At 40.4% G+C, this 25,914-nt stretch overlaps 1 protein-coding gene across 1 annotated transcript in view; it reads left to right on the top strand.

The window, feature by feature from the left end:
* Positions 1-4,214: 4,214 nt before the first annotated feature.
* ERICH3 (glutamate rich 3) overlaps positions 4,215-25,914 on the top strand; it is a 113,852-nt gene continuing 92,152 nt past the window's right edge. Inside the window, exon 1 of the mRNA XM_028513390.2 lies at positions 4,215-4,873. Coding sequence (XP_028369191.2) covers positions 4,851-4,873 — 23 coding nt within the window. The 5' untranslated portion in view covers positions 4,215-4,850. The remainder of the gene's footprint in view (positions 4,874-25,914) is intronic.

The following is a 25,914-nucleotide window of genomic DNA, read 5'->3' as shown; positions in this document are numbered from 1 at the left end:
ACGATGGAAGAGGAGGTGACCCCACAGCAATGATTTGACTCACCAGAGCTCAGTTCAAATATCATCTCCCTAAAGAAGCCATCATCTCCTACCTCTTCTCTGTTTTGTCTTTTCTTTCTTTTTTTCTGTTCCAAATCATGACATCCCTTAATGTTTGGGCTACAGAAACCAGGATGGGGTCTCCAGACACTGGCAGAGTCTACTGTAAGCTTGAGCAGCTCAAATGAGAGGCCTTGGCTTGTTGAAATGTCCTTTCACCCCAAGCCCTAACTACCTGGACACCTCCTACACATCTTCTAAGGCTCCTCTGAGAGTTTTCTGCTGATTTCCCTGGACACCTTTACAGGTAGAAAGTTTTGTCCTTTTATCAGTAATATAATTGCATTTATCAGTAATATAATTATTTGAAAACAATAAAAACACAAATATCTTTTATTCTCCTTTCATATTTCCTAGTGGTTATGCCTCCCTGACAGCCTCTATGTTTCTCTCTTCTCCTTGTCTTCTCCATCATGGCCAGTCTCTTCCCTCTCCTGATGTAGAATCCCTGGGAGAGGATGGTGAGGAAAAATCAGGGTGTCCAGAAGAAAAAAATAATGTCATTAGTGAGAAGTGATGTTCAGCATCACAAAGAGTAGGCACATGGCTGGAAGTGGGGGGAGATGGGTATAGGATAGGAACATCAGTCAGAAGGTACCTCTGATTGCACCTTACACATGCCTCCACCAGGGCTCTTATCCCTTTGCTTTGTCATTCGCTGTCTGCATCTCTGTACAGACTTCAGGCTGAGGGCAGACAGGAATCGTGTTCATCTTTGAGACTTCAGGCATAGTAAACACCATTGATTCCTCGTGGCCACTTAAGAAGTTCATTGACTTTCCCATTCTACCTGATCTGTCTGCAGATTCTATCCAGCTCAGAAATAGGGATGGAAGCTGGAGAAACCTTGCCTGTTCTGATTACTCAGAACTTTAAATCAGGGATGACCCTTTGAGTTTGTCACTCTATCCACTGCATATGTCCCCTCAGCCTTTCCTGTGCCTAATACCATGGTTCACTAAATGGCTCACTGGAATTAAGCTAATTAGGGAGACTTATTAAAGAAAGCTGAAAAATAATTCAGGTTTGAAATTTAATCCTTGTACATTTGCTCTTCATTATTCAGATTCTCATTGCTATAGCTTTGAGTGACCCGAGCTAAAGTTGGCAGATGACAGGTACAAGGAAGTCCTCTTGTAGACTTAACCACCTGCACAAGTATGGTCTTTAGAAATGCTTACATTACCTACTTCCTACTGCAGTTTGAAGTGGTGTCGATTAAAAAAAAGGTAGCTCTGGGGTCACATTGAATGGTCATGCACTTCCATTGTACCTGAGGAGAAAGCCTTGATGACTTGACCTTTATCTGTAAGAGAAAGATAAACCCATGGGGAAACTTCACTCCTCCTCTGCTCATTCATTCCTCCGTTCCTTTAGTGCGCACTCTGTGAAGGGCACTGTGATAAGTGCTGGGGACAGAAGGGTGAATGATGTTTCCAAAGTCCTTGCAGGTAAATTATCTCTATGATTGCATTGACTGCCTAGGCCAAGGCTCAGCAAGCTTTTTCTGTAAAGGGTCAGATAGTAAATATTTTGGATTCCATGGGCCGTCAAGTCACTATTATGACTACTCAGTTCTGCCTTGGTAGTGCCAAAGCAGCCATAGATAGCTCAAATGAATGGTATGGTTGTGTTCCAAGAGAACTTTATTTATGGATAATGAAATGTGAATTTCATGAAATTCTCATGTATCATAAAATATTCTTTTGACTTTTCAACCATTTACAAATGTAGCAACTATTCTTCTGCACTGTACAAAAAGGGACAAGGGCTTGGGTTTGGCCCTTGAGCCATAGACTTTCCACCCCTGATGTAACAGATGGTCACTGGTAGGTTAGATGATGTGTGATTTCTAAGCCAAGCTCCTATTCAGTCAAAGTGGAGATCTAACTACCATCGTAGGAATAACCTTTGTCTTTTCTTCTTTCCTACCTCTGTTAATTTCCTGTTCTCCAAAACCCTAACTCCATAGGTCTTTCTACAAAACAGAAATCTTTTATATACTTATGATACCACTGAGAACATCTGGGGACTCATTTTCCCGTAACAAAACAAAAGTGACTCTGATGACTATTTGGTCTCTGAAATGGTTTAATTTTGTATTTCTGTTTCCCTATCTCCATACTAGAAATTAACATAAAAACTCTTTCTGGCTAAATTCCCAATACATTTTCACAGTGAGCATTTTTTGACGTGAAAATTACTAGCGCCCTTGTGGTGTTCATCAGGGATGTGAAACTGTGCATCTCAGAGGGGTGGAGAACTCAAACCCTGCTTTTGCATTAATGCATGCTTCCGAGGGTACCTCACTGTCAGCTGAGTGCTAGGGATTCATTTCTACAGAGTCCTGAGCATCTATTTAGTGTATTGTAATTTCCTTTCTCATTATACCAGTGAGAGAATATCATTTTCTATTTGCACAAATAAATTAATATGTAACAACCAGTACCTATATAAAATTATATTATTTACACCATCCTTAGGGGTTGACAACACTTGGGCAAATTATAATGTCTCTCTCCAGTCCCTCCTCCCTTGCTCCCAATTTTTATCCAGGTGAAATCCAGTCACAGTGAGCATTAAGGACACTCTGAAATGGGAACAAGAGTCAGTGGGGGTAAGCACACATGGGGAAGCGCCGGCCCAAGTCCTCTTTGTGGCTGCCCAATAATTGCTATAGGGCTTCCTTGTTTAAGCTTAAGATGCCACTTTTACATCTCACATCTTCCTTCTTTGACAACCTCTGCCTCTCTCTAGCTGTAGACATCTGGTCCCCAAACCAGCCTTGGAATCTGAACTATTGAGCTAGGACCCCCCCAACCCTGTCCCCCACCAACATATTCCCCCTCCCCGCCCTCCCACACACACTGGGATACTGGGGTGACTCTGGTAGTTCAGATCAGAAAACTCTGATAGTATAGAAAATTTGCCTTCTGCGGCAATTCATGGGAGTTGTAGGAAAAGGAGTTTGTCGTTGTTAAAAACACTTATAGGCTTTAGACTCAGACACAGTTGGACTTGGATTCTGGTTTTTCCACCTAGCAGCTTTTATAGACTTCAGGCAAAATAATTAACTTCTCTGTGTCTTAGTTCGGATAGGTAAGAAATGGAGAAGCGCTACCTCCTACAGTAGAGATGTGGTTAAATGAAATAATGGACACTTAGTAAGGGCTCACTGAAAGGCTGAGGAGAGCACTTAGTAAAGTACTCAATAAAAATTCTACCATTTTGAAGACATTAACAATTTTTTCCCTTCATTACACTTCAAATGCTTATTGAAGTGCTGTTTCCTTCTAAGAATACAGGAACATAAAATGGAGGAGCTCATGTTCAAATAAAAAAGGCATCGGTCGACCATTACGTGCAGTACCAGGGGATGAGTGTGAAACTGAGGCACGTCCAGGCAGTGTGGGCCCCAGAGGTGGGAGTCATCAACAGACTTGGGGACTTCAAGGAAGGTGGTGCTTATGCTGTGCTGAAGGATGAAGAGAAGTTTGTCCTGTAGTCAGAGGTGGGAGTGTACCCCCATTAGAGGGATGGCACAAGATTGGTTTTGTGAGAGTTTAGGGTAGCGGGGGCGGGTGGGGGCCAGTGGTCACAAGTGAGGCGGATGAAAGATGCTGGGGACAGATGATGAAAGGCCTTGACTGTCACGCAAAGACTGGACTCTGACATGTTCTGTGGGCCTTTCTGATATGTGGGAAAGCTGAAAGCCATTAACGAGGTGACACCCTTCCCACTTGTAAGTGTGGCTGAGTTAGACTAGAGATCCATGTGTCCGACCTGTCATTTCTACATGAGGAACCTGAGGTCAGAGATCAAGTCGCCCAGCAAAATCCCAACAAAGCAAGAACAAGACTAGGAATAAGTCATGTGAATCCAATGATTTAAAATTCCCCCATACTAAGGCTCTCTCATTCAAATACAGGCTTCTTCATTAAAGCCTTGCATTCTGTGTACTGGATTCAAATGCAACTACAACTCCAGCAGGCTTTATTTAGGGAGATGCTTTATTGAGCCTCTTCCCCACCTTCTGAGCATCAGAACTGTGGGCCCTGCCTGCTGGGAGTGGGGACATCAGCTAGGAGCAAAATGGGAATTTTACAAGGAGGAAATGAACCAATTACCAGCGCCTTGCAGATGCAGAAACAAAATAAAAACCCAGAGCAGATTGAAAAGACTTCTCTCCTACCCTTGAACTTGCAATCTAAAGTCTGTTTTACAATTGGGAACCAACGCATCACACTGTAGCTGCTCCCTGCTCTTCTTACTGGTAGCTTCAGCCACCCCTTAGCCTTTCCCCAGGGCCTAGCAGGAAACACACCCGCCTAAACCGGTTGTGTGTGTCTGTTTTCGGAGTACAGGTGATGAGGAACCCGCTCCCTGGGCAACAGAGCAGGAGCCTGGGTCCCCTCCTACACCGGGGCCCAGAAAAAGGGCTAGAAGCTGAGCTTCACTTCCAGCTTCCCCCGGCTCAGTTCCAGCAGCGCCTTGGCTTCTCCGGCACCTTGGCGCTTGCCTTCCCCCTCCCTTAGCAACCGGGAGGCTGTGGATACGGCCAGTGGGTGGGGGCTCGGGAGGCTGCGAGTAGCTCGGGCGCAGGGGCGGTGGCAGCACAGCCCAGCTGCCCCGCGAACGGGCGACCGCAGTGCGGAGCCACCCGCGAGCGGCTGTCGCGGTGCCAGCGTGCGCGGGGCCCCACGCACCCACCCTCCGCACCTGCCGCGGGGTCCAAAAAAGATCCTGCAAAAATGAGCCACTCTCACCCCTCTGGGTAAGTGTCAGCTGGAGCTTTTCCACGCCGCGGCAGGTGGCGGCTTCAGCCAGAGGCCCCTCCTCCTCCCTCCTGCCGCAGAACGAAGGGGCAAAAGGGAGAGCGACAGGGGGGATGGGCTCGAGGAGTAAAATAATAGGGATTCTGGGTTGCAGAAGGATGGCAGAAATCCTGGGCTTTGCGGTCCTCCCTCCCCTTCCTCTCTTCTTTTCGCCAACGTTCACCCTTTTTGAAATTTGCACTCTGGAAGGATGAAAAGATGGATGTGAGAAATGCACACATGAAGCAGGGATGTTAGCTGGGACCCAGAGGATCCTGTGGTGTGGAACACGTGTGTTTCGATGCAAAAGTAGCGGTCACCAAAGTTCACATTCGTTCGGAGATTCGGGATCGAGATAAAATTCTCACTGCGGCGTCCTGCACACAGAGGAGGCGTTGAGTTAAGTTCAAGTTAACGGGTGCTGCGTTGTGAGGGGTGCCCCTTACCTCTGAGTTCTTATCTGCCCAGTCCTCAAAGAAACACAAGGGGCCATCCGTAGTCTTTTGATCAGGGAAGGTGGTATGACACGGGAAAGGAAGGAGAAACGAAGTAGTTGTGTGCTTTTATGTTTACCGGCGATCTCCCCTTGCTTTGGGCAGGGTGGCTCCTCAGAAGATATTTTTGGCAATTACTCAATCCATTCTAGAAAGTTAACACAGCCATATTGGCTATTTTCCCCCCACCCCCATCCAACTCCCTCAGATAATCTTGGTCTTCTTACTGGAAGAGTGAATATCCAATTCCTTTCTAAATTAAACAATGCCATGCATATTACATAGTTTTTTTATTATGATACATCTAGTGAGTAGATAATATCCTAGTCTATCTTGCAACTAATTCGAAGATGTTTTCTTTTTTTTAATTGGATTTATTGCACATTTTCAACAGCAGCAGTTTAGCAGAGAACAACTTATTTAAGATCTTTTGGGGTTTGTGGTGTCTGAAATACCGCACTAGTCTCTGTGCTTCGGGTTTATAGTCACACTTAAATGATTTTATTTTGTAATGACTTCTCTGAGTGTCGTGACATGAACAAAAATGTTTGAAAAAACTAAAGGCATATCAGGCACCATGTTGAAAGTCAGTTTCAGAACTTTCTGGAAAGTGATGTAGTTGTGACTAAACAAGGTTCTTATTTGATCCCAACTTGAATTGAGGTACTGTAACGCTTTGATGCTGACCTCCTATGCGGTTTTAGTTAGCGGTGGGCCGCGTAGGGTGTCATTGGCACTGTTTTTCTGCAGCTGCTGTTCGCAGTATGGCCCCATTTGGGAGAATGAAGGTGTCAGTCATGGTTGTCTTGCTATGTTTTTCAAGTTTTTGGCTAAGCTAGAATCTGATTAGACCATTTAATCGTCTATTTTAAAATGTGGAAAAATCTGTAGCTGCTTATGAAATTGTGCATGATTGAGATTTCAGAAACGGAAGTGAAATTTTCCTGAAGCTCCATTAGTTGCAAGCATATGGGGAAAAGGAAACTTTGCGATCTGGTGGAAGAGTATGCTTCCTAGTACTCTTCAAGAAAGGTATCAGGATCGCAACCATGGTTTTGCACTACAACTGGAAGCTCCTGGAGAGTAGGCACTATGTCTCATTAATCTCTGCACCCCCTTCACCAAGAACAAATGTTCTGCATAAAGTAAAGCTCAGCAAATGTTTGTTGAGTGAATGGTATCGTCTAGAAGTGGATGTATTCACGTATGGAAACCATATCAGAGCCAAACATCCATCAAGTGTTTACTGTGCGTCAGGCTCCAGTCTAACGTTTCACATGAAATTCCTCATTTAATCTTCGCATCCACTCCACGAGGCAGGTTCCAGTCACCCTTCTTTCCACACATAAGGAAAGGGAGGACTGGGAACGTTTTACAGAGCTCACAGGAAGGAGGGTTGAGGGCTGGAATGCAAAGCCAGGTGTTCCAGCTTCAGAGCCTGCAAGCAGAGCCATTCAACTTCATTGCCTGTCATGGTCAAGAGCTGAGATTTGTGGGAGCCCTAAATATACAGAAATTCTTACCCACATCAGACTGACATCGTGCAGGTGGCAGCTGCACATAAATATCTAGCATTTTAATATATTATTAGAAAATAATTTTGTTGTAGTGTGTATATGTTCATGTATATATTTTGTTTTTGGTTCATCAAAAATAAATGACAATAATAAACATAAGAACTCTAAATGCCTTAAAATTCACCCAAGGACAAAATTATTCAAATTGCTGAAGTTTTCCCTCAGTATAAGTAGTGATTATTTTTCTTGCCTGTGCTATCATTTGGAAATAATAAAAGTTTCAGTAGCAAATAAAAGGTTTCATTAAAGCTGAGAAAGCTTTTCCATCATTACTGCAGCAGTTTGTACTTATTACACTTGAAGGATAAAGTGGTAATAAAGTGCAGTTGTACAATAGAACAGAAATTTTAAAATCCCTAAAATCCCACCAATCAATAAGCGATGTCCTGATGCTTTCTCATGGGGCTTCCTTCTGAGTTCCACTGCTTACTTAATTACAGAATGAAACACGACATAAAAAGTTGCAAAGGGCCTGTGCTGACTTTGTTCAGATGGAGTTTGGAGTAAATAAAAATAGTCTTAAAAACTTCTGTCACAGATTATTACAAAGACTTTGAATCTGAGCTGCATTGTAACTGGGGGAAAGTCAAGTATAAAACACCATTTCTGGCATTGTCATCTCCAGTGAAATTGTTTTAGAGTGGAGAATTTCAATCAGTATTCTCTTTGGTTTGCTAAGTCTCACCCCAAGTTGCTATTTGTTTGTGGGTTATACACTAGTTCTAGAGATTCAATGGCAATTTTTTACCTTCAGCCATTCATGGCAATAAAATGATATGGCACTTTTGGCTCCTTGAAAGGTTCATGTCTGAATCCTTGGCTCTTTTAAGTAGAGATAGTCACATTCATCTGTAAATTTGCTTTGAGGAATGAGAAGAATGGGGAATATTATCATTTATGACAACATAAAAGCTCACAAGATGTTGTATGTTTGGAAAGATTATGCCAAGGTTTAGAAGCATTTTTTGTGTAGACTTATTAATTTATACTTTTTTAATGTGCAGAAGGGTTTCTGTAGTGACAATATACTGAACTGTGGCATCAACATAGCCTTAGTGCTCCCTGATAACTCAGCCCTTCATCAAAAGCAAAGTACCAACTGCTGTAAGTAAAATTGTCAATTTTTAGATAATGAAGATGTACATCCAGAAGTGACAAAATAATTGCAGATCCACCATGTTATTTGCAATAGGAGTGTCCATTGCACTTTGTCTCTGCCTTTCTCATTAGCACATGGTGTAGTGCTCTGAACGTGTGTAGCAGCACTCTAGTCTGTGCTCACCACTCACACCCACCACTACAGTGTGTCACACAGCACTTCAAACTTGAAGTCATGAAATACTCAAATTCAAATTGAATAGTTCCTATTCAAACTCCTGTTAAATACTGGCAACTTGATTTCAAGGAGTAAATTGTTTCTGGTTCAATGAAGTAAATTGAATGGAGTCATCTTTTTTTACTTCTCCCCTTAACATTTTGTTGAGATTCTGCTCCTTTGTTTTTATATTTGGGGTGTCTTCTCTTAACCCTTTGAATATCAAACCTGTTCATATAAGCAGATGGAAATGAAAACAAATTTGTTATACAATGCCACTCAAATCTTTGAATTCCTTCGGAGTTACAAGCCAAAACCCACACAGTGATTTGTCTCCAAAAACGTTTTCAGTGATCTTTCAAATGGCACTTAGGTCCTCCTTCAGTTGTTTAGAAAGCGAAGGATTGGAAACAAGGGTTGCAGTCCTGCTTGTTGCCCAGTCATGAAAGTGATTTGTCGTATCAACATCTATGCAGTGCTTCAGATTGTCCTCTTGTTTGTCAGGTGTTTTTCTAAGTTCAGTGCACCCTAACAAGACACCAGATGGTGAGATGTGTGCCTTTCTATTGTAAAAACAGAAAGATAGAAGGAAGGGAGAGGTCATCATGGCTGGAAGTACATTTTTCAGGTAGAACATTTTAGGAGCATGTGGAGGAAACTTGGGGGTCTGAAAACTGATTCCCTTAAAAGTGTCCTTGCCTGGGTTCCCTTAGGAAAGACTTTGGGGAGCCCAGGCGTTCGCCTGTCCCACTTAGTGAGCATCCGGTCTGGAGAACAGGTGCCGTCAGATACAGTCTACTGTGGTATCATTCTTCTCCCCCATGTTTGCTTTTTTTCTTGTTTGTCCATTGAGATATTTTATTTGCATGCGTGTATTTCATCCTTAGGAAGAGACCCCCGGAATTTTCCCTCCTATTGGTTTCCGTCTTTCTCCTTCATGGTCCTTGACGCCTGCTGAGGTTGTCAAGGCGCCTCTAACTGGGAGGGGCAGTGGAAACTCCCCCAACCTATTTTAGTTGTAAGTAACTACATGATGTTTCTTCAGGGGATGAGAAATTAAAACTTCTCTGACTCAGTTTTCAATTAAAAAATCAGCCTCAAATAATCAACCTGGGGTTTATGTATTTTTGAGACTTTATGTTTTCATTGATATAATTTTCACTGAAAACCTTAGATTCTGGGAGATAATATTGCAATTAAATTTTAAATGTTAGTAGTTTTAGTGTAGACCAACAGAAGTTGTGCGCAGATTGGATTATTCGATCTTTCCCTCCAATAGCTTACTCACTTCTCCATACAAATAGTTGAAAATGGTGTGTTCTTTGGAATGATTTCATTATGTCCGTCATTTAAAAATAAGCTGTCAAATAAAGTGAAGGTAAAATTTGTAAAAAAGAAAAAATCTAGGATTCAATATTCATATTGGTTGGCAAATATCTTCACTTTTCCCTAAACTGGACATCTCAAGTGATATGAGTATGATTTATATTTAAAAAAGAAAAAAGGATAAAGAGGACAATTAATTGAGTCACATTCAAAGTAAAACCTGTGACACTACAAATAATGTGTCACTACAAATAAATTAATGATTTTTAAAGACATTTTTGACTATGTGGTATATTTGTATCTTGCACTGACTGAAAAATCAACCCAGATGTTCACCAGGACTCCATTATCCCCCCCCGGCTTCCCGCTGAGCAGGAGCGACTTTGTTCTTTCACTAGCCACAGGCTCTAAGTCAGCCTCTTCTTGCAAAGGTCCCAATTAGGGAACAACAATATTGACAACAACACGGCTGCATGTTGTTATATCAGAAAATACATCTAGGCTCTGGAGAAAAAAAGACAAACAATGTGACAAGTGCAACAGATGCAGCTTGAAAAATCACCTTTATCAAAATTTGATCTCAGGTATTATTAGGGTTTGAGAATTGTTGTCAAGCCATTGCTTTCATAGTGAAACATAAGAAGATACAAACACCACACAAACATATAAGAAAGATACTTTAAAAGTAAAGAACATTTTAAAGTGTAGATGTAGGACTCTGGATTTCTCAACAATTTCTTGTTTTGTTCCAGGTCTCCTTTCACTCTCAGTCTTGGTTCCCTATCTCTTTCGGGTAGTTAACTCTGTTTGGCGTGTGGGCAGATTACTATGAAGTGTAATTTCTTATTCTTCCCCATGCTCTGGGGACTTTCATTGGAGAGCTTCAGTAACCTCTATTCATCCATCCTAGCTACTATGTACATGAATGTGGTAAGATCCTGAAGCCACCTGTTCCTCTTTTTGATAGATCACCAATTACTCTTTTCTGTTTGCCAGATCAGATAATTAAGAATCAAAGTGTGGCAGCTTGGGTTTCCTTCTACTCAGGGATCATGTACTTTGTTCCTTCTGTGTAAATCCATGCCACATACTTTAATTGGTCACATTTCTGGTTATACCTATGATACAGGCTGAATTGCGCCACCACCCCTCACTCCAGTTCGTATGTTAAAGCCCTAACTCCCAGTACCTCAAAGATGACTCTATTTGGAGGTCTTTAAAGGGTAGTTAAGGTTAAATGGGGTCAGTGGGCTGGGCCCTAATATGACTGGTGTCCTTAAAAGAAGAGGAGATTAGGACACGCATACACAGAGAGAGAAGACCACTGTGATCATAGAGGAAGACGGCCATCTGGAAACCAAAGAGAAATGCCTGGAACAGATCCTTCCTTCAGAAGAAACTAATCCTGCTGACACCTTAATTCTGGACTTCTAGCCTCCAGACCTATGAGATGATACATTTCTGTTGTTTAAGCTACCCAGTCTGTGATATGTCGTTAGGGCAGCCCTAGCACATTAGTACAGCCCATTCGCAACTGCTGGTGCTCTTTATTACTTGGTCCTGCAAAAGCTGAAAATGGTCTTTATGGGAAATGTAGAGTCATTGAAAATAAATGATTTAAAAATATGATGGTCATGGGGAGTGGAGATTGGAAGCCAAAAGTTCAAAAGGGAGATAAAAATCAAAGCAAACAGAATATAATTAAAGGACTAGTGAGGAGAAGTAATTAAGATAGTAAGTCAATGATCTCTACTAGTAAGTATTGAACTTTTCTTTTGCTAAGTCTGATTAGTAATCAAATTACTCCCCATCTCTCAGTGTGAGACACTAGTTGGGGTAGAAAACTGAATGTTTTGAACTGGTGCTCCATTTTTTGGTGGCTTAGTATTTTCTTCTAATAGTAACACTTATAAATTAATGAGACTTCTTAGGGCAAAATATTGAATCAAGGGAAGAAACAGCAGGGAACTAAACAGGCTATATAAATTGCACATAGTAGTATGAAACAGCATTAAAAACTAAGGAATTTCAGTTGAATTGAATCATTGTTTTATAGTAGCAGTTAATTTGGCATTCTCTATATGCCATGGATTGTAATATTATATATTTGTGAATATTATGTGGCTTTCATATTAAGGACTTGTTTGTCTTCATAGCTTGCTTCAAGATATTTATAATAATATTGTTTGTGTTGTTTAGATTCAAATAAAAATAATTTCTATAAATTAGAATAATAGACTTGGAAAGGATCTCAAATCTCTGGGTACTATGGATACAAGTGTTCTTCTATTTTCCTCCTATTACTTATCTATACTTTGAAAATTTTCTATTTTAAGCAAAAAAAAGACAAAGAGGAAAATAAACTTGAAATCCTACCATCCATAACATCATAGCATTTTTGTCATTTTCTTTCTTTTCCATTTTCCCCTGGATTCTTCCTATTTTTAAAGCTATGTTAGTGAAGGAACATTGCTTGAAAAGGTGTTTCTAAGACACATTGTTTTAAAAGACACACCAGTAGGCACCGTGTAGGCCCTTCCTTCCTGTTACTTCAGTTGTCTTTATGTTTCCCTTATACCCTGCAAAGCCTTTGGCAGGGGATGGCCACATCTCTCTACACATTTTGCTCCTCGCTGCATCTTCAGGGCAATGACCTGAACTTAGCTCAGTAATTGCTGACCTATGTCTCCTATCTTAGTGAGACAGATGTCCCAAGACTACATTTTTGCTCATTGGTTCATTTAATGTGTACTGAATGCCCTCTATTGCTAGTCACCAAGCTACCATATTAAGCACTTACCTGTCTTCCAGAAATTCATTTGAGTTCTTGAAGAAACCTGAATAGTGAGTGTTTATGAAAGGTATCCAAAGTCTTTGATCTTTATGGAGTTTTGCTGTCCTTGGGCAGCAAGGTGATGCTATCAATTAGGAATATGTTCAATTACAAGTAACAGAAAACCAGACAAATAGTGGTATAAACCATAACAGCAGTTATTATGAAGGGGACCCCCCCCCAAAACACGAATTACCTTCTGGAGGGCAGGCCCCTTGTAACATAGGCTTTCCCCACTAAGTGAGAGTTCTAGGAACCCATCCGTACCAGTGTACCAGCTGGCATTGTTGTAAGAGGCTGCATTTGGCTTCAGTAAAAATTTCAGGGCACTTGCCCACTTCATGATGGGTGATTTAGAGTGCACCTGTCCACACCACTCTGAATGTTCAGCAGTTTTTGAACAAAAATGGCATAACCTCCATGCCCCACCCTCCCTATTCACCCAGTCTTGCCCTGAGAGACTTTTTTGTTTGTTTGTTTCCCTGGATTAACAATGTTCTCAAAGGGAAATATTTTAGAAAGAGTTGAAAAAAAAAACAAACTGAAGCACTAAATGGCATCAAAATGGGCCAGTTAAAAAACTTTTGAATGATGGAATAAAGACTCAACAGGTGGTCCTGGCTGGCATAGCTCAGTGGATTGAGCACGGGCTGTGAACCAAAGCATTGTAGTTTCGATTCCCAGTCAGGGCAAAAGCCTGGGTTATAGACCACGGCCCCCAGCAGCCACACATTGATGTTTCTCTCTCTCTCTCTCTTTCTCCCTCCCTTCTCTCTCTAAAAATAAGTAAATAAAATCTAAAAAAAAAGTTACTTTAAAAAAAGACTCAACAGGTGAATTGCTTCAGGTGGAGAGAACTTTGAATATAAGTGAAGTTTAAACATGTAAGAATAAATATGCAATTTTTTGTGAATAAATTCTGAGATTTTTTTGTGTCTTCCCTTGTATTTATTCACAAGTAGTCTAGAGGTAGGTGATTCTATTTTTTGTCATATTTCACCACAATTCATAAGGATTTACATGAAATTATCACTGTTCAATTCTTTATTCCTACAAATTCTTTTTTCATATAGAACTTGAGACTTGGAGCTTTGACCTAGGCTGGAATTTTTGAGAATAGGAAGTGGGTGAAGCTGGCTTCAGACTTCGGTCTGTGAAGAGGGATTTTCAGGTTCCAGTCCTTGGTGAAGAGATTGGCTCAGGGAAGAAAAAAAAAGGAAAGTCTGAAGTTTCAGAGCCAAATGCAAGAGCATGGAGCAGGGCCAGATCCCAAAGTCCAATGACAGGGCACAGGGGAGCTCAGCACAGAAGCTTGGAGACCGAGCCCAAGGACATTCAGAAATTATACTGGGAAGTGGGGACAGAAAGAGCAGTTCAAAGGGGGACACAATCAGCAGTTTGAAGTGTCTGAAGGATTGAAACTATCGGAAAACTGTCTCATTTATTTTTCTTCTAAATGAAATAGAATGAAATTCCAAAGGAAAATCAGTATTCCATTAAAAATTGTGAGACAGGCACACTATAGTGGAAAGAATGACATTTTTGGAGTCAGAAAGACATACATTTGAATCTCAGTTTTGCCTAATGTTAACATAGGGAAGTTAATTTCTCTGTGCCTTACTTTACTCTTTCAAAAATGGGAGTAATAGACACCCTTCTTGTAGAAATATTGGCATATATTAGAGAATCCTGAATGGCTGCTATTGTGTATTTATTTTGATGTTTGTGCAAGGAGCATGCTGCTTAAGTTTTCTAAAAAGTTTTCTTCCTAGTTTTATTATTCCAGCTTTATTGAGATACTATTGATAGATAACACTTTTAGTTTAAGATATACAATGTGACGCTTTCATTATATACATATACAAGGTCTGTCAGAAAACAGTCCAGCTGTTGTTACTATAACAAGAATGGTTTGTATGACACTGATGTAACCTGGCAGCCAAGGAGAGTGAACTGCAATGCTCATGTGTGAACAATGATGACTTCACTGTACTAGTCAGTGGAGGCAGTAGATGCCATTGAGTGAACATGTGTACTGTGTGGTTGTCACTTTCAAAATGACTGAACAAGCAGAGCAACAAATCTGAATCCAATTTTGTGTTAAGCTTGAACATTCTTATGCAGAAACTATTGAGACATTCAGAAAGCTATAGCTATGGGCAACTGGTGATTGGCAACTTCATCACGACAATGCGCCCACTCATGCATCACATCTTGTGCAGAGTTTTTTGGCAAAACATCAAATCAGCCAGGTGAGTCAGCCCCTCTACAGCCCAGATTTAGCACCCTGCAACTTCTGGCTTTTCCCAAAACTAAAATCACCTTTGAAAAAGAAGAGATTCCATACCATCAATAAGATTCAGGAAAATATTATGGGGCAGCTGATAGCGACTGGGAGAACTGTGTGAGGTTCCACTGTGCCTACTTTGAAGGGGACTGAGGGGTCATTGTCCTATGTACAGTGTTTCTTGTATCTTGTGTCTTCTTCAATAACTGTCTGTATTTTTTCATATAACATGGCTGGATACCTTCTGGACAGACCTCATACATCATGAAATGATTATTACTATAAAGTACTTAACACATCCTTGTCCTTAGGATTAATTTCTCAAAGTACATCAACCAAAAATACATAAAATATACAGCCCAAAATAAGCAGAAATATCCCAAACTATTAATTAAGAAGGAAGATGAAGAAATGTTTCCAAGCTATAAAGCACTTTCTTGTTCAATTAAACTAATTTATTTTAAATGGTAACCTGTTCTTAAATTCATGTACTTTTATAAGGAGAATTAGCACTGACCCACCAAAAATGAGGTTGTCCCTTTTAAGAAGCCATGACCTGGATAATTGAGAATTCTGATGAAAATGAAATTATCCAGAGTGTTCACATTTCTGTAACATATTTATTCTTCTTACCTAACCTGAAAATTCAGGGCAAACTCAGAAAACTGCATCATTTCTTTGACACTGACAAATGGTAGACTGGTGAAAATATTATGGGAACTTTTAAAAAATGATTGATAATTAAAATTTAGTCAACCTTTTTAACTTTTGACCAGATGGCTTTACAATTTTAAATCTCACTACTGCACATATGAATTACAATTTAGGGGAATGAGAAGATTTTTAAAGAGGTTGATTTGTTAACCTTCCTCACCTAACACACATAGTATTTTGTTGATGTGGTCTTTGGTGGCTGGGCCTCTCCTCTCCTTTCCTCTCCTCTCCTCTCCGTTTCCTCTCCTTTTCCTCTCCTTTTCCTCTCCTTTTCCTCTCCTTTTCCTCCCCCTTTCCTCCCCCTTTCCTTCCCCTTTCCTCCCCCTTTCCTCCCCTTTTCCTCCCCTTTTCCTCTCCTTTCCTCTCCTTTTCCTCTCCTCTCCCTCTCCTCTCCTCTCTTCTCCTTCCTTTCCCCTTCCCTTCCCTTTTCTTTCCTTTCCTTTCTTCTTTTCTTTTCTTTTCTTTTCTTTTCTTTTCTTTTCTTTTCTTTTCTTTTCTCCTTCCTTCCTTCCTTCTTCCTTTCCTTTTCTTGGCCCCAGAGTACTACCTTGTCCAAGGTCACATCCTTCCTGGCCAGCCCTCAGTACTGACTGAGCGTGGAGGGATACAAAGGCTTGGCTGTTCCAGGTTGGCCAAGACTGTGTGTGGTCTGTGTTCATTTCGACTTCTCCCTCTGCTCAGTTCTGCTTCCACCTTCTTCCTTTCACTTGTGTTGGTCCCTAGGAAACATCTTGCACCTAAACTGCATTTCAGTATGTGAACTGAACAACTCTGACATTTGCTGTCTAAGAGTAGCTGAGTATGGAAAAGGAAAAGGAAGAGTGGGGGAGGAGGAAGAAGAATCTGATAATATCAAGGATCACTGTGTATAGGACTGTCATTTAGGAGAGAGATAAGACATAGGAAAGGAAGGTTGGGTGTATGCAAGGCAATCTTCACCTACTTACTAATTTTGCTTAAATCAGCTCTAGATATGGAAATAAGTAGAATAACATGGATGTTTTCCAGAGCTTCTCTAAAAGACTGCAATTTTGTAACTTGTTAACTCAAAATGGATATTGACAACTAGAAAGGCATTTGAACATCAAAAAAGAAACAATATTTATTTTTACATTCAAAAAATGCATTCCAGACATTGTTCTGTGTAACTGGAATACGAGGCCCTAATGAATAGGACAAAGTGAATGACCTCACGGAGGTAATAATATAGAGAAAGATAATAAGTGAACATGGCTTTCTGACTTCAAAAAGATAGTGCTCAGATTTATATGAGCTACTTCTTCCTAAGAAGATAATGATTAACCACTCTTTGAGGGAAAAATAGGGAGAAATAGATTTTTAAGCGTTGTCTCCTTCAAGGAAGTTTTTCTGCCAATGGGGGAAGTTAACTGTGGAAAGAAATCACTCATAGTAGAAGTCTTTAAGAAGTAGTTAGTTTTACTTGCATAGTATTATTTCAGTTTGGGTTTAAATTGATAATCGAAGAGGATGTATAGACTTAATGATAACTTCCAAAATTCATTGAGCATTAACTATGTGCTAAATAAATTGTTAAGTGCTTTATACATATTGACTTATTCAATGCTCTAAATGACTTTCTAAAGTAGATCTACTACTATTTCCATTTTCAGGGGAAGATATAAGTACTTTGCCCCAGGTTGCTAACCTACTAAATAATACAGTTAAGATTTGAACTCAGGATATCTGACTTGAGAGGCCAAACCCCTAACTACCATACATTGCCTTCTCAAGACACAGCAGGGGGATATAGGTGTCAAAAGGAGAGTTGGAATATTTAATTCATCTAATTTTCCTGCTTAAAACCCTTTATTGCTCTCATAGAATCATACAATTTCAGGACCTTTGGGCATATCATCCTACAGGTCATCATGTTGATATTTAAACAGTTTCCTTTTATTGAGCCAAAATATCATCCCTCTACTTTAATTCACTCTTTGAGATGATCCTGCCTTCTTAGCATCTTTCACAAGGCAACCATCCACTTACCTGGGTCCCTACATGTATTTCTTCTCCAGGCTGAGCTCTGATTGATCTTTGACTGTACTTCATAGGACACAATTCAGTTTAGCAGTCAAAGCAGAACAGGCACTGATTTGTATTCTAGATCTGTCCAAGATCCAGAGTTATACCTCAGTTTACTCACCTGTAAAGAGGGAGGATACTAGTACTTTGCAGCATTAAGAATTAAAAATACATATATTTCTTATCATATAGAGTGTTTAATGTGTGCCCTTTAGAAATTTAAGTGAACAGTAAATACTAGTGATGAAAATTATTGATTTCTAGAACTTTCCCTTTGTCACCTTTGCTCCAGCCTCATTATCTTTAATTTCGATTCTACTTTTCTATTAGTGCATATTTTTAAGTAGCCATATATTTTTTTATTTTCTGTTCAAAGATGTAAGATTCTGAAGTCTTTGAAGAAGAGCTTGGAGGCCCACACCATGTATTATAGGGAACTCAGCAACCTTAGTGCACCGGGGCCCACGGCCTCCCCATGCACCGCTTTCCCGCCGACTCATCTGTGAACACGCAGAACCGTCCTGCCAGCAGTCAGCACAGTTGGAGACTAGTTTCGGTTTTACTTCAAGCCACGATATTACAGCTATAAATAAAATAATATTAAGGTTCTCATCTGGCTGCATCATTAGAATAAGCTGAGAGAAATTGTAAATCAATATTTAGCATAATTGCTGAGATCTGGCAGATTTGGATGCAAATAAAAAAGAATGAAGAATGTAATATAAAATCATTTATATGATATCAATTCAGTCATTCTCTACAAAGTGGCAGACAGCAGAGGCTCATGGTCTAATTTTAGTTGGCAAAGAGTTTTCTTACAAAGGGTTGGTAAATAATTGCCCCCAATGTCAATTGCTCTTCTGTATTGGTCTTTCTTCAAGTTTCCTGAAAAGGCTATTTTTTTCTTGCCTCCATGGAATTTTTTCCTTCTAATGCAACTCCATAGTACACTGCAAAGGCTCTGTGTGACCAAAACAAAACAGCAAAACCTACATTGTCAGCGTGGTCACCACACTGAGCATTCTGCATTTAAAAGGGGCCAACATATTTAATGCATGTTTTTGAACCTCTTTTGTTATAGATTGTTTTCAGTTATTATCCTGAAGCAGAAGAAAGGTTATGATCCTTACACATAGATTTTTTAAAAAAGGATATGTGTCAAGGAATTGGGCCAATATAATGGGTTTCCATTAACTGATTTAGTTACTCATTCAACACACATTGGCTGTTTGCTGTGGTCATGGCTCCATTCTATACCTTATGAGAGGAACACAGGGGAGAATCTTACGTGAATCTAAAGGCATGATTAAGCATGGATGAAACTTCTGGTGGGAGGTCGTGAGACGAGGACCCTAGGAAAGGGATAGATAAAGTTCTATGGGAGCCACTGTGACATTGTTTCTGAGGCCTCTCATCTGAGTTTACAGATGAACCATGCCTACTTTCAGAACCTCAGTTTCCTGAATCTAAAATGAGGGAGTTGACTAGACCTTATGTGGTCATTTCCATGTAGGAATTTCTATAATCCAATGATTATCCACTTCAGGAAGTAGTCACAAGATTTTATGTCATGGTGATAGATGTAATGGAAAGAAGATTGAACTCCTTCCTCAGCGTCCTCCATCTTGTAAGGGGTAGAATTAGAATTCGACCTCAAGCCTTCTGGCTTCAAATCCCATCCTTTTTTTATTTCATCAAATTTACTTTGGGCAGGAGGTGTTTGATATAGATTTATTTGCCTTTAATTATGGGGAAATCATTACCTCTTAAGAATTAAGGTCTCTGACCACATATTTCGTAAATCTTGTTTCTCATCAATAATAAGCAGTTTTTAGTGATGGAAAGCTAAAAAGTTTAATTTTTCTTTATTTTTTCCTGGTTATTGATGATGCTTTCAGATATTTTATTTGGAGAATTTATTTCAATTTAGATTTTATTAACTTCACCAAGAATCTTGCTGAGATTCAAAACCTTAGGTTTGGTTGGGTGGCTGGAGTGTGATGAGTTTCTCCTTACAGCTGGAATCCGTGGATCCTTGCAAACCTTTTCCAATGCACGATGAAAGAGGTATTTGGGTCAGGGATGGAACTGCATTCCCTATGAACTGTAACGTGGAGGCAGTCAAGCCACAGCAAGCTGTGATTTGTTTAACTTGCTTTCCCAGCACAAGTACTTGTGGCAGAAACTTTAACCTGTCTGTCATTGCTAGAAGCCTGCCTTGGTAGTGGAGGTTTGGTGTAGGCTTTCCTTGAACAGAATCGAGCTCTCTACAAATTGCAGATTTAGTGACTTCTGAGATGCAATGCACCTCTCCATCAGGCTTTTCATCTTTTCTAATAAAACTATGCTCATTCACCTAAGTCTCTTGATTCTGTTAAGCATAAAATGATATAATCAGTTTTTCCAGATTGGTAGGTGAGTTGAAACTTGTCATTTGTGGTAATGTAAAGAGATATCTTGCATAAAATTTCTTGATTGAAATGCTACTGAATAATGTCCATGTATTTGCCAGCATCCTTGTGTTCTTTTTGTTAGGAATAGGGAATGGTCGAATGTGTATATTTGAGCCCCTTTGGTCAAATATTGTGTACAAGATTACTTCCTGGATTAAAAGTATGTAAAGCACACTTCCATATGTTGACTCATGTAATGACTCATCTTATTTGTCCCCTGGGATGTGTCCTGACACTTATCTTTTAAATCCAGTCAGTAGTGTGCTGGTAAACTTGCTTTTTGTTGTGTTTGCCAATTTCAGAGGTGCAACTACTCCCATGATGGCCAATTGTGAGCTAACAATGGCTTGAAAAATTCCAAAAAATTCTAACAATTATCTCATGGGAGTCAGGATGAGCCAGTTCCAAAACACCACCATTAGCGCTTTTGAAGTACATTTCTGTATGCTATCTAACTGTTTTATGTATAAAAGCTTTCTCTCTAATCTAATTTTGAGGTTTTTATTAGTAAGGAACCTGCCATATTCTTGTATATACCTTCTTTTTTTTTCTTCTTCCCCAGACACGTCTGTATACATGCAAACATGCATGGTAACCTCTTTTATCAGTACTAAGATGGTCAGTTTCACCTTTTAATATTACTAAAATCATTTGTAGCTGACAATCAATGGCATGCCATCAGGTAATTGGCAAAAATTTTTTCTCAGTATTTCATACAATTATTTGAAATTAATGAAATATGTTAAATGCCAAGTAAATGGTATTTCACAAGAATATAATTACATATGATGGACTAATTTATGTTCTCACATATTAGATAAAGTAAGTTACCTCTATACTCATGTCCTTATGAGAAAAATGTACTATATTTTGCCATGTATAATGTGCACATTTTGCCCAAAGTTTTGAGGGAAAAATAAAGATGTGCATTATAATGGGTATAATAATCCCATGTATAATGCACACAAGATGTGGGAACACATTATACATGACAAAATATGGTAAATTGCTTGAAATGCTTCTCATGTACCTCTACTTCATTTGTTTCAGTCATCACATTTGACACATCAAAATTAGAACAGCAAGGTAGGCTCTAAATTGTTTTGTACACCTGGGTGTGGTTTTAAAATTGTGTTTCTGCCCTGGCCAGTGTGGTTCAGTGGACTGAGTTCCTGCCTGTGAACTGGGTTGCAGACCAGGTCCCCAGTGAGGGTGCACGCAAGAGGCAACCCTCATTGATGTTTCTCTCCCTCTCTCTCTCTCTCTATCCCTCTGTCCAAAAGTAAATAAATAACGTCTTTAAAAAAATAAAAATATAACTGTCTTTCTCTGTCTGGGAAGCGTCTTTTTGGAAAGTGGGGGTCACTGGCATGATTGAGCGCTAGACGATATATGTTACAGCCCACTAGCCATTGCACTCAGTGCCCAGTGTTTCTGCTCCCTGGCATCTGGCACATAACAAAAACATTAGGGAAGACAAAACATGTCCCCCTCAAAGATGTCCATGTTGTGATCCTCAGAACATGTGATTGCATTACTTTACATAGCAAGGTGCATAAATTGCGGATGCAAATTAACCTTGCAAATCAGCTGACCTTAAAATAAGATTATCTTGGATTAGTCAGGATGGGCCCAAATAATCACAATGGTCCCTAAATGAGGAAGAGGGAGGCAGAAGAGCCAGAGCCAGAGAGAGGGCATCCTGAGAAAGACGACCTGCCATTGCTTGCTTTGGCATGGGAGAGGGCCAGGAGCCAAGGCCGGTGGGCAGCCTCTGGAGTGTGAGAAGGGAAAGCAAAGACTTCTTCCTTAGAGCCCCATCAGGATGCAGCCCTGTTGCCACCTTGATTTTAGCCCAGTGAGCCCCATCTGGACTTCCTGTCCTCCAGAACCGTGGGGTAATAAATTTGTGTTCACTGCTGCTAACATGTGATGCTTTCATACAGCAGCAGTAAATAGTAAACTACACAAACTTTATTAATTGAAATTGGCTAAGTCACAATTTGAGCTAAATAAAACTGGTTATATCAACAATTATTTTTTATATTCTCTCTGAACAAGTTTGCTAAGAAAATTTGTAGAGTAGAGCAGATTGCAGAAAAGTATATATGTTTAAGAGTAAGAACTAAGGATTTTCAGTACATTGTTTTTATGCTAATGTTATGGCTAATTAGAAATGGAAGTTAGATATTTGTTAGTTTTTGTCTGTAAGAAACCTCATTTAAAGTTTATCTATAAATATATCTATCTTTATACTAAGTAGCATGACATTTCTCTGAGAATATTTTATGATTCATATTTTTCCATCATTATGAATTTCTTATATATTTTGTATATAAATTCTTTATTAAATATATGGTTTGCAAAGGGACTTTTAAAGGTGATTCTAGTGATGGCTCAGGAAGAAAAGGGAGTGGAGAGAAAGCTTCCTCTTTGGAGAGAATACACAAATAATCATGTGCAGAATGTTTTGGACAGATAGAACAATCGAGGCAGGGGCAGTTCAGTCTCTTGCTCCCAGTAACAGATGCAGTGGTGGTGGAGACAGGATTGAGGTAGAGCTGGAGTGTTAACCTCTGCACCCTCGCCCTCCACAAGGGCAGGCAGTGTGGGGACAGGTGGTGCTAGGAGAGGAGGTTGGGGTTCAAGATGGCAGCAAGCTGGAAGAATTCCTCTGACCTACTGTACCCTACCTTAGGTGTTCCTAGGACTGACTTAACATTAAGGAATAATCTTGTGTTTGGAGCTTTTGCACTTGAAGAAGACAGAAGATCTGTAATAGACATAATGTACATTGCAGGGACGTAAAAGAAAACAAGTAAAAGTTTGTACGTGGAAGTTCTCTGTGATGCCCAGAATGGGATAGGGACATTGCATTCCTTTCCCAGCTTAGGGCCAAGTGTCTGACATCGGGACACTCAGACACTCTCAGGAGCTATTTAGGAATGGATTGTCCCATAACACAGGAAGAAATCAATCATACACACACTTTTTCTGTGCAGGCATACCTCCCCACTAGACTGGGAACTCTTCGGTGAAGGGTCTGTGCCGTCTCTGTGTCTTTATAGAATGCTATGAATACAGTACTTAGTGCACGGAGGGGATTAATATTTCAGTGCCTCTCCTTTTAGTTGCAGTTTTTATGGGGTAGACACCCTCTCTGTGGGGGCAGATGGAGGGTTTGATAGAAATCGCTGACTGCCTTACTTCAGAGCCCCATTTCTATATTCAGCATGGTGGGAGGCAGGGTTACGAGGACTGAGTGCTGAGAGGCTGCAGCTGGGAAGGATGCCCCCCTAGTGACTCAGCAGCCACAGCCCAAATCCTCCAGCACCACAGGGGTGGGGGCTGTGCATTTGTTTCCTGGAGGACTTTTCTCCAGGCATTGGGCCAGAAAGTGGGTCATTCTCCATCCAGTGAACAGTGGGTAAGTAAATAGCCTCATCCATCTCATTAAGAAGCCAGAGAGTTAGACTGCTCTGGCCAATTAGTTGTGGGACTTGGTGTGATCAGCATGGCCTTTGAGTGACATGGTCACAGTGGTCCGATGCACGCAGTTGTTGATCCTATGGATGGCAGCAGGAGAGGGTGGTAGGACTGAGGCAGTGTGACCAGCAAGTTCAGCTTTGACGACAGATTCAAAGTGACTTATAGAGGTAGTGGAGTACCCAAGATGCAACTCAGTCACCAAGCCCAGGGCAAGGTGACCTCATCTGGCCCAGGGTTAAACTAAGTGCAATTAAGAAAAGGAAAGGGTAGAGGGTGGGAAGAAGAAGAACAGTGGCAGGGAATGGAGAGGACAAAGGCAGAAACACCAGAAAAGCTCTAAGTTTGTGACTGGGTCAGGGGGGCTCTCATAACTGAACAAATGCAAGGGAGGCGACAAACCCATGCCCAGTAACGTGAAGAGGAGCAACTGGAAAGGATCAGATGGATCCCGGTGTGACTCAGACACAGGAGCACCCCGGTCTCCTGGGAAGGAGTGTTGATGGTCAGAACAGGTGTGGCGTTAATGTGGATACGGTGGAAATGTCATACTGACTACCGTCTCAGTGCGTTCTGGCTGCTATGAGAGAATACCATGCACTGGGTGGCTTAACAACAGAAATCCACTCCTCAGAGTTCTGGTGTCTGGTAAATTCAAGGTTAAAATGTCAGAAGATTCTATATTTGGAGAGGACTCACTCCCTGCTTCACAGAGAGCCATTTTCTTGTTGGCCATTTCACATGGGGGCAGGAACGAGGGAGCTCTGTGGGGTCTCTCTTATAAGAGCACTGATCCCAATCATGGAGGCTCCACCCACCCTCATGACCTCATCACTTCCCAAAGACTCCACCTCCTGATACCATCACACTGGGGGTTTCAACATACAAGTTTTTCAGGTGGAAACAAACATTTAGTCCATAACGACTGTTTTACTAAGTCTGTATATAATTTATTCTAGTACAATTTCTTGTTATCAAACACTCCATTAATCTAAAGTTTCAGTTACAAATAATTCAGGCATCGTCTGATAAAGAAATGATGCCCGGATTGATCCATCTGGTTATTATTCCTTAAGTTGTGTGATGACCATCTTGGAAGGAGTTGCTTCACTGATGGCATCCCAGCCTGGACCCTCAATCATTTCCAAATAGGGATAGGTATGAAAGCAGGTGCATACAAAGGTTTCGACTGAACTGAATCCTTTGGACCTTTAAGTAAGAGAGCAGGGGCATTGCACACACACGTTCGTTTAGTAGGAGCTGAGAGAGCAGACTTAAAATGAGGTGGGTGTCAAAGCTGGCTAAGCATTAAAATCTAAATATTAAAAATGTTACAAAGTATGGATTAGAAGAAAGACATATTTTATCAGTTAATAGGGAAATCGAGGCCCATATAATCCCATGTTTTTGACCCGACTTCATTTAATCAGGTTTTAGCACTGACAGCTATTCCAACACCATTCTTAAAAAAAAGAACAAAAACCACCCCCAAAACCCCTTGAGCCTGAAAAACAGACAAAAGACTATGTATGCTATCACTCTAATGATTTATCTTAAGAATCTGTGAACTGTGGAATCATGATTGTTAGGTCTGAGAGACACCTGCTCACCTTTCTGAAATGAGTTGCTGAGAAGATATTCTGAGATTCAGAAAGGGTAAGGGATACAATGTTGACCTTTTGGAGACAGGAAACCTTTGATGAACTATAGGACACCAAGACAGTTCATTTAAAAGATAGTTTCAAAGCATTATCGGGGCTAGTTTCGTATGTGCATTGCTGAAGCCCTTGGGTTGTCTTTTTACATAAACCCAGCGAAATAATGGTTCCCACACTTGTTCATATGTCTGCAATCCTCATGTGGCACCCTGACTTCTGGGCTTTGTAACTGCCTTTCAGGCTCTTTTGTGCACAAAATTAAAATTTCCTTACCATTTGATAGCATGAAACTTTCCTGAGAGGGGTGTTAAAGAGAGAAGAGACAGGAAAAGGTCGCAATTCCATCTCTGTGTAATTAGGCAGCACAAACAGCTAAGAGCTGCTAATGGCATTTACTCGATTGTCTGTATGGGTCCCTCCCTGTTCTAGTCTTTGAATAAGTTAAGGAACAGCTGCATAAAAAATGTACAGATTGTAAATCATTGTTACAGGTAACAGGATATGTGTCTCTTTAAAGACAGCTTTCCGTTAGGGCTTTGTTGGGGCTTGCATGCTCTTATTCTCTGCCTATCTCTGTCTCTGTATATACATATATTCATGTTTATAAATGTATGTATATGAACATACATATTTGCATACACATATACTGACATGCATATGTGTGTATGTACTTTTGTCAAGTAATACTATGTAATAAAGTATAGGTTAAAACAGAAAAATAGCATCAAACTTTTATTTACAGTCTTAGATTGACCATCTACCAAGGTATGGTTTGTAATCCAGGAACTGGTTTGTCCCCTATTAACTCTTAAAAT

The sequence above is a fragment of the Phyllostomus discolor genome, chromosome 5 (assembly GCF_004126475.2).
Source record: "Phyllostomus discolor isolate MPI-MPIP mPhyDis1 chromosome 5, mPhyDis1.pri.v3, whole genome shotgun sequence".
NCBI lineage: Eukaryota > Metazoa > Chordata > Mammalia > Chiroptera > Phyllostomidae > Phyllostomus > Phyllostomus discolor.
Note: the sequence above shows the minus strand (reverse complement) of the source record. Positions and strands in the feature narration are given on the sequence as shown.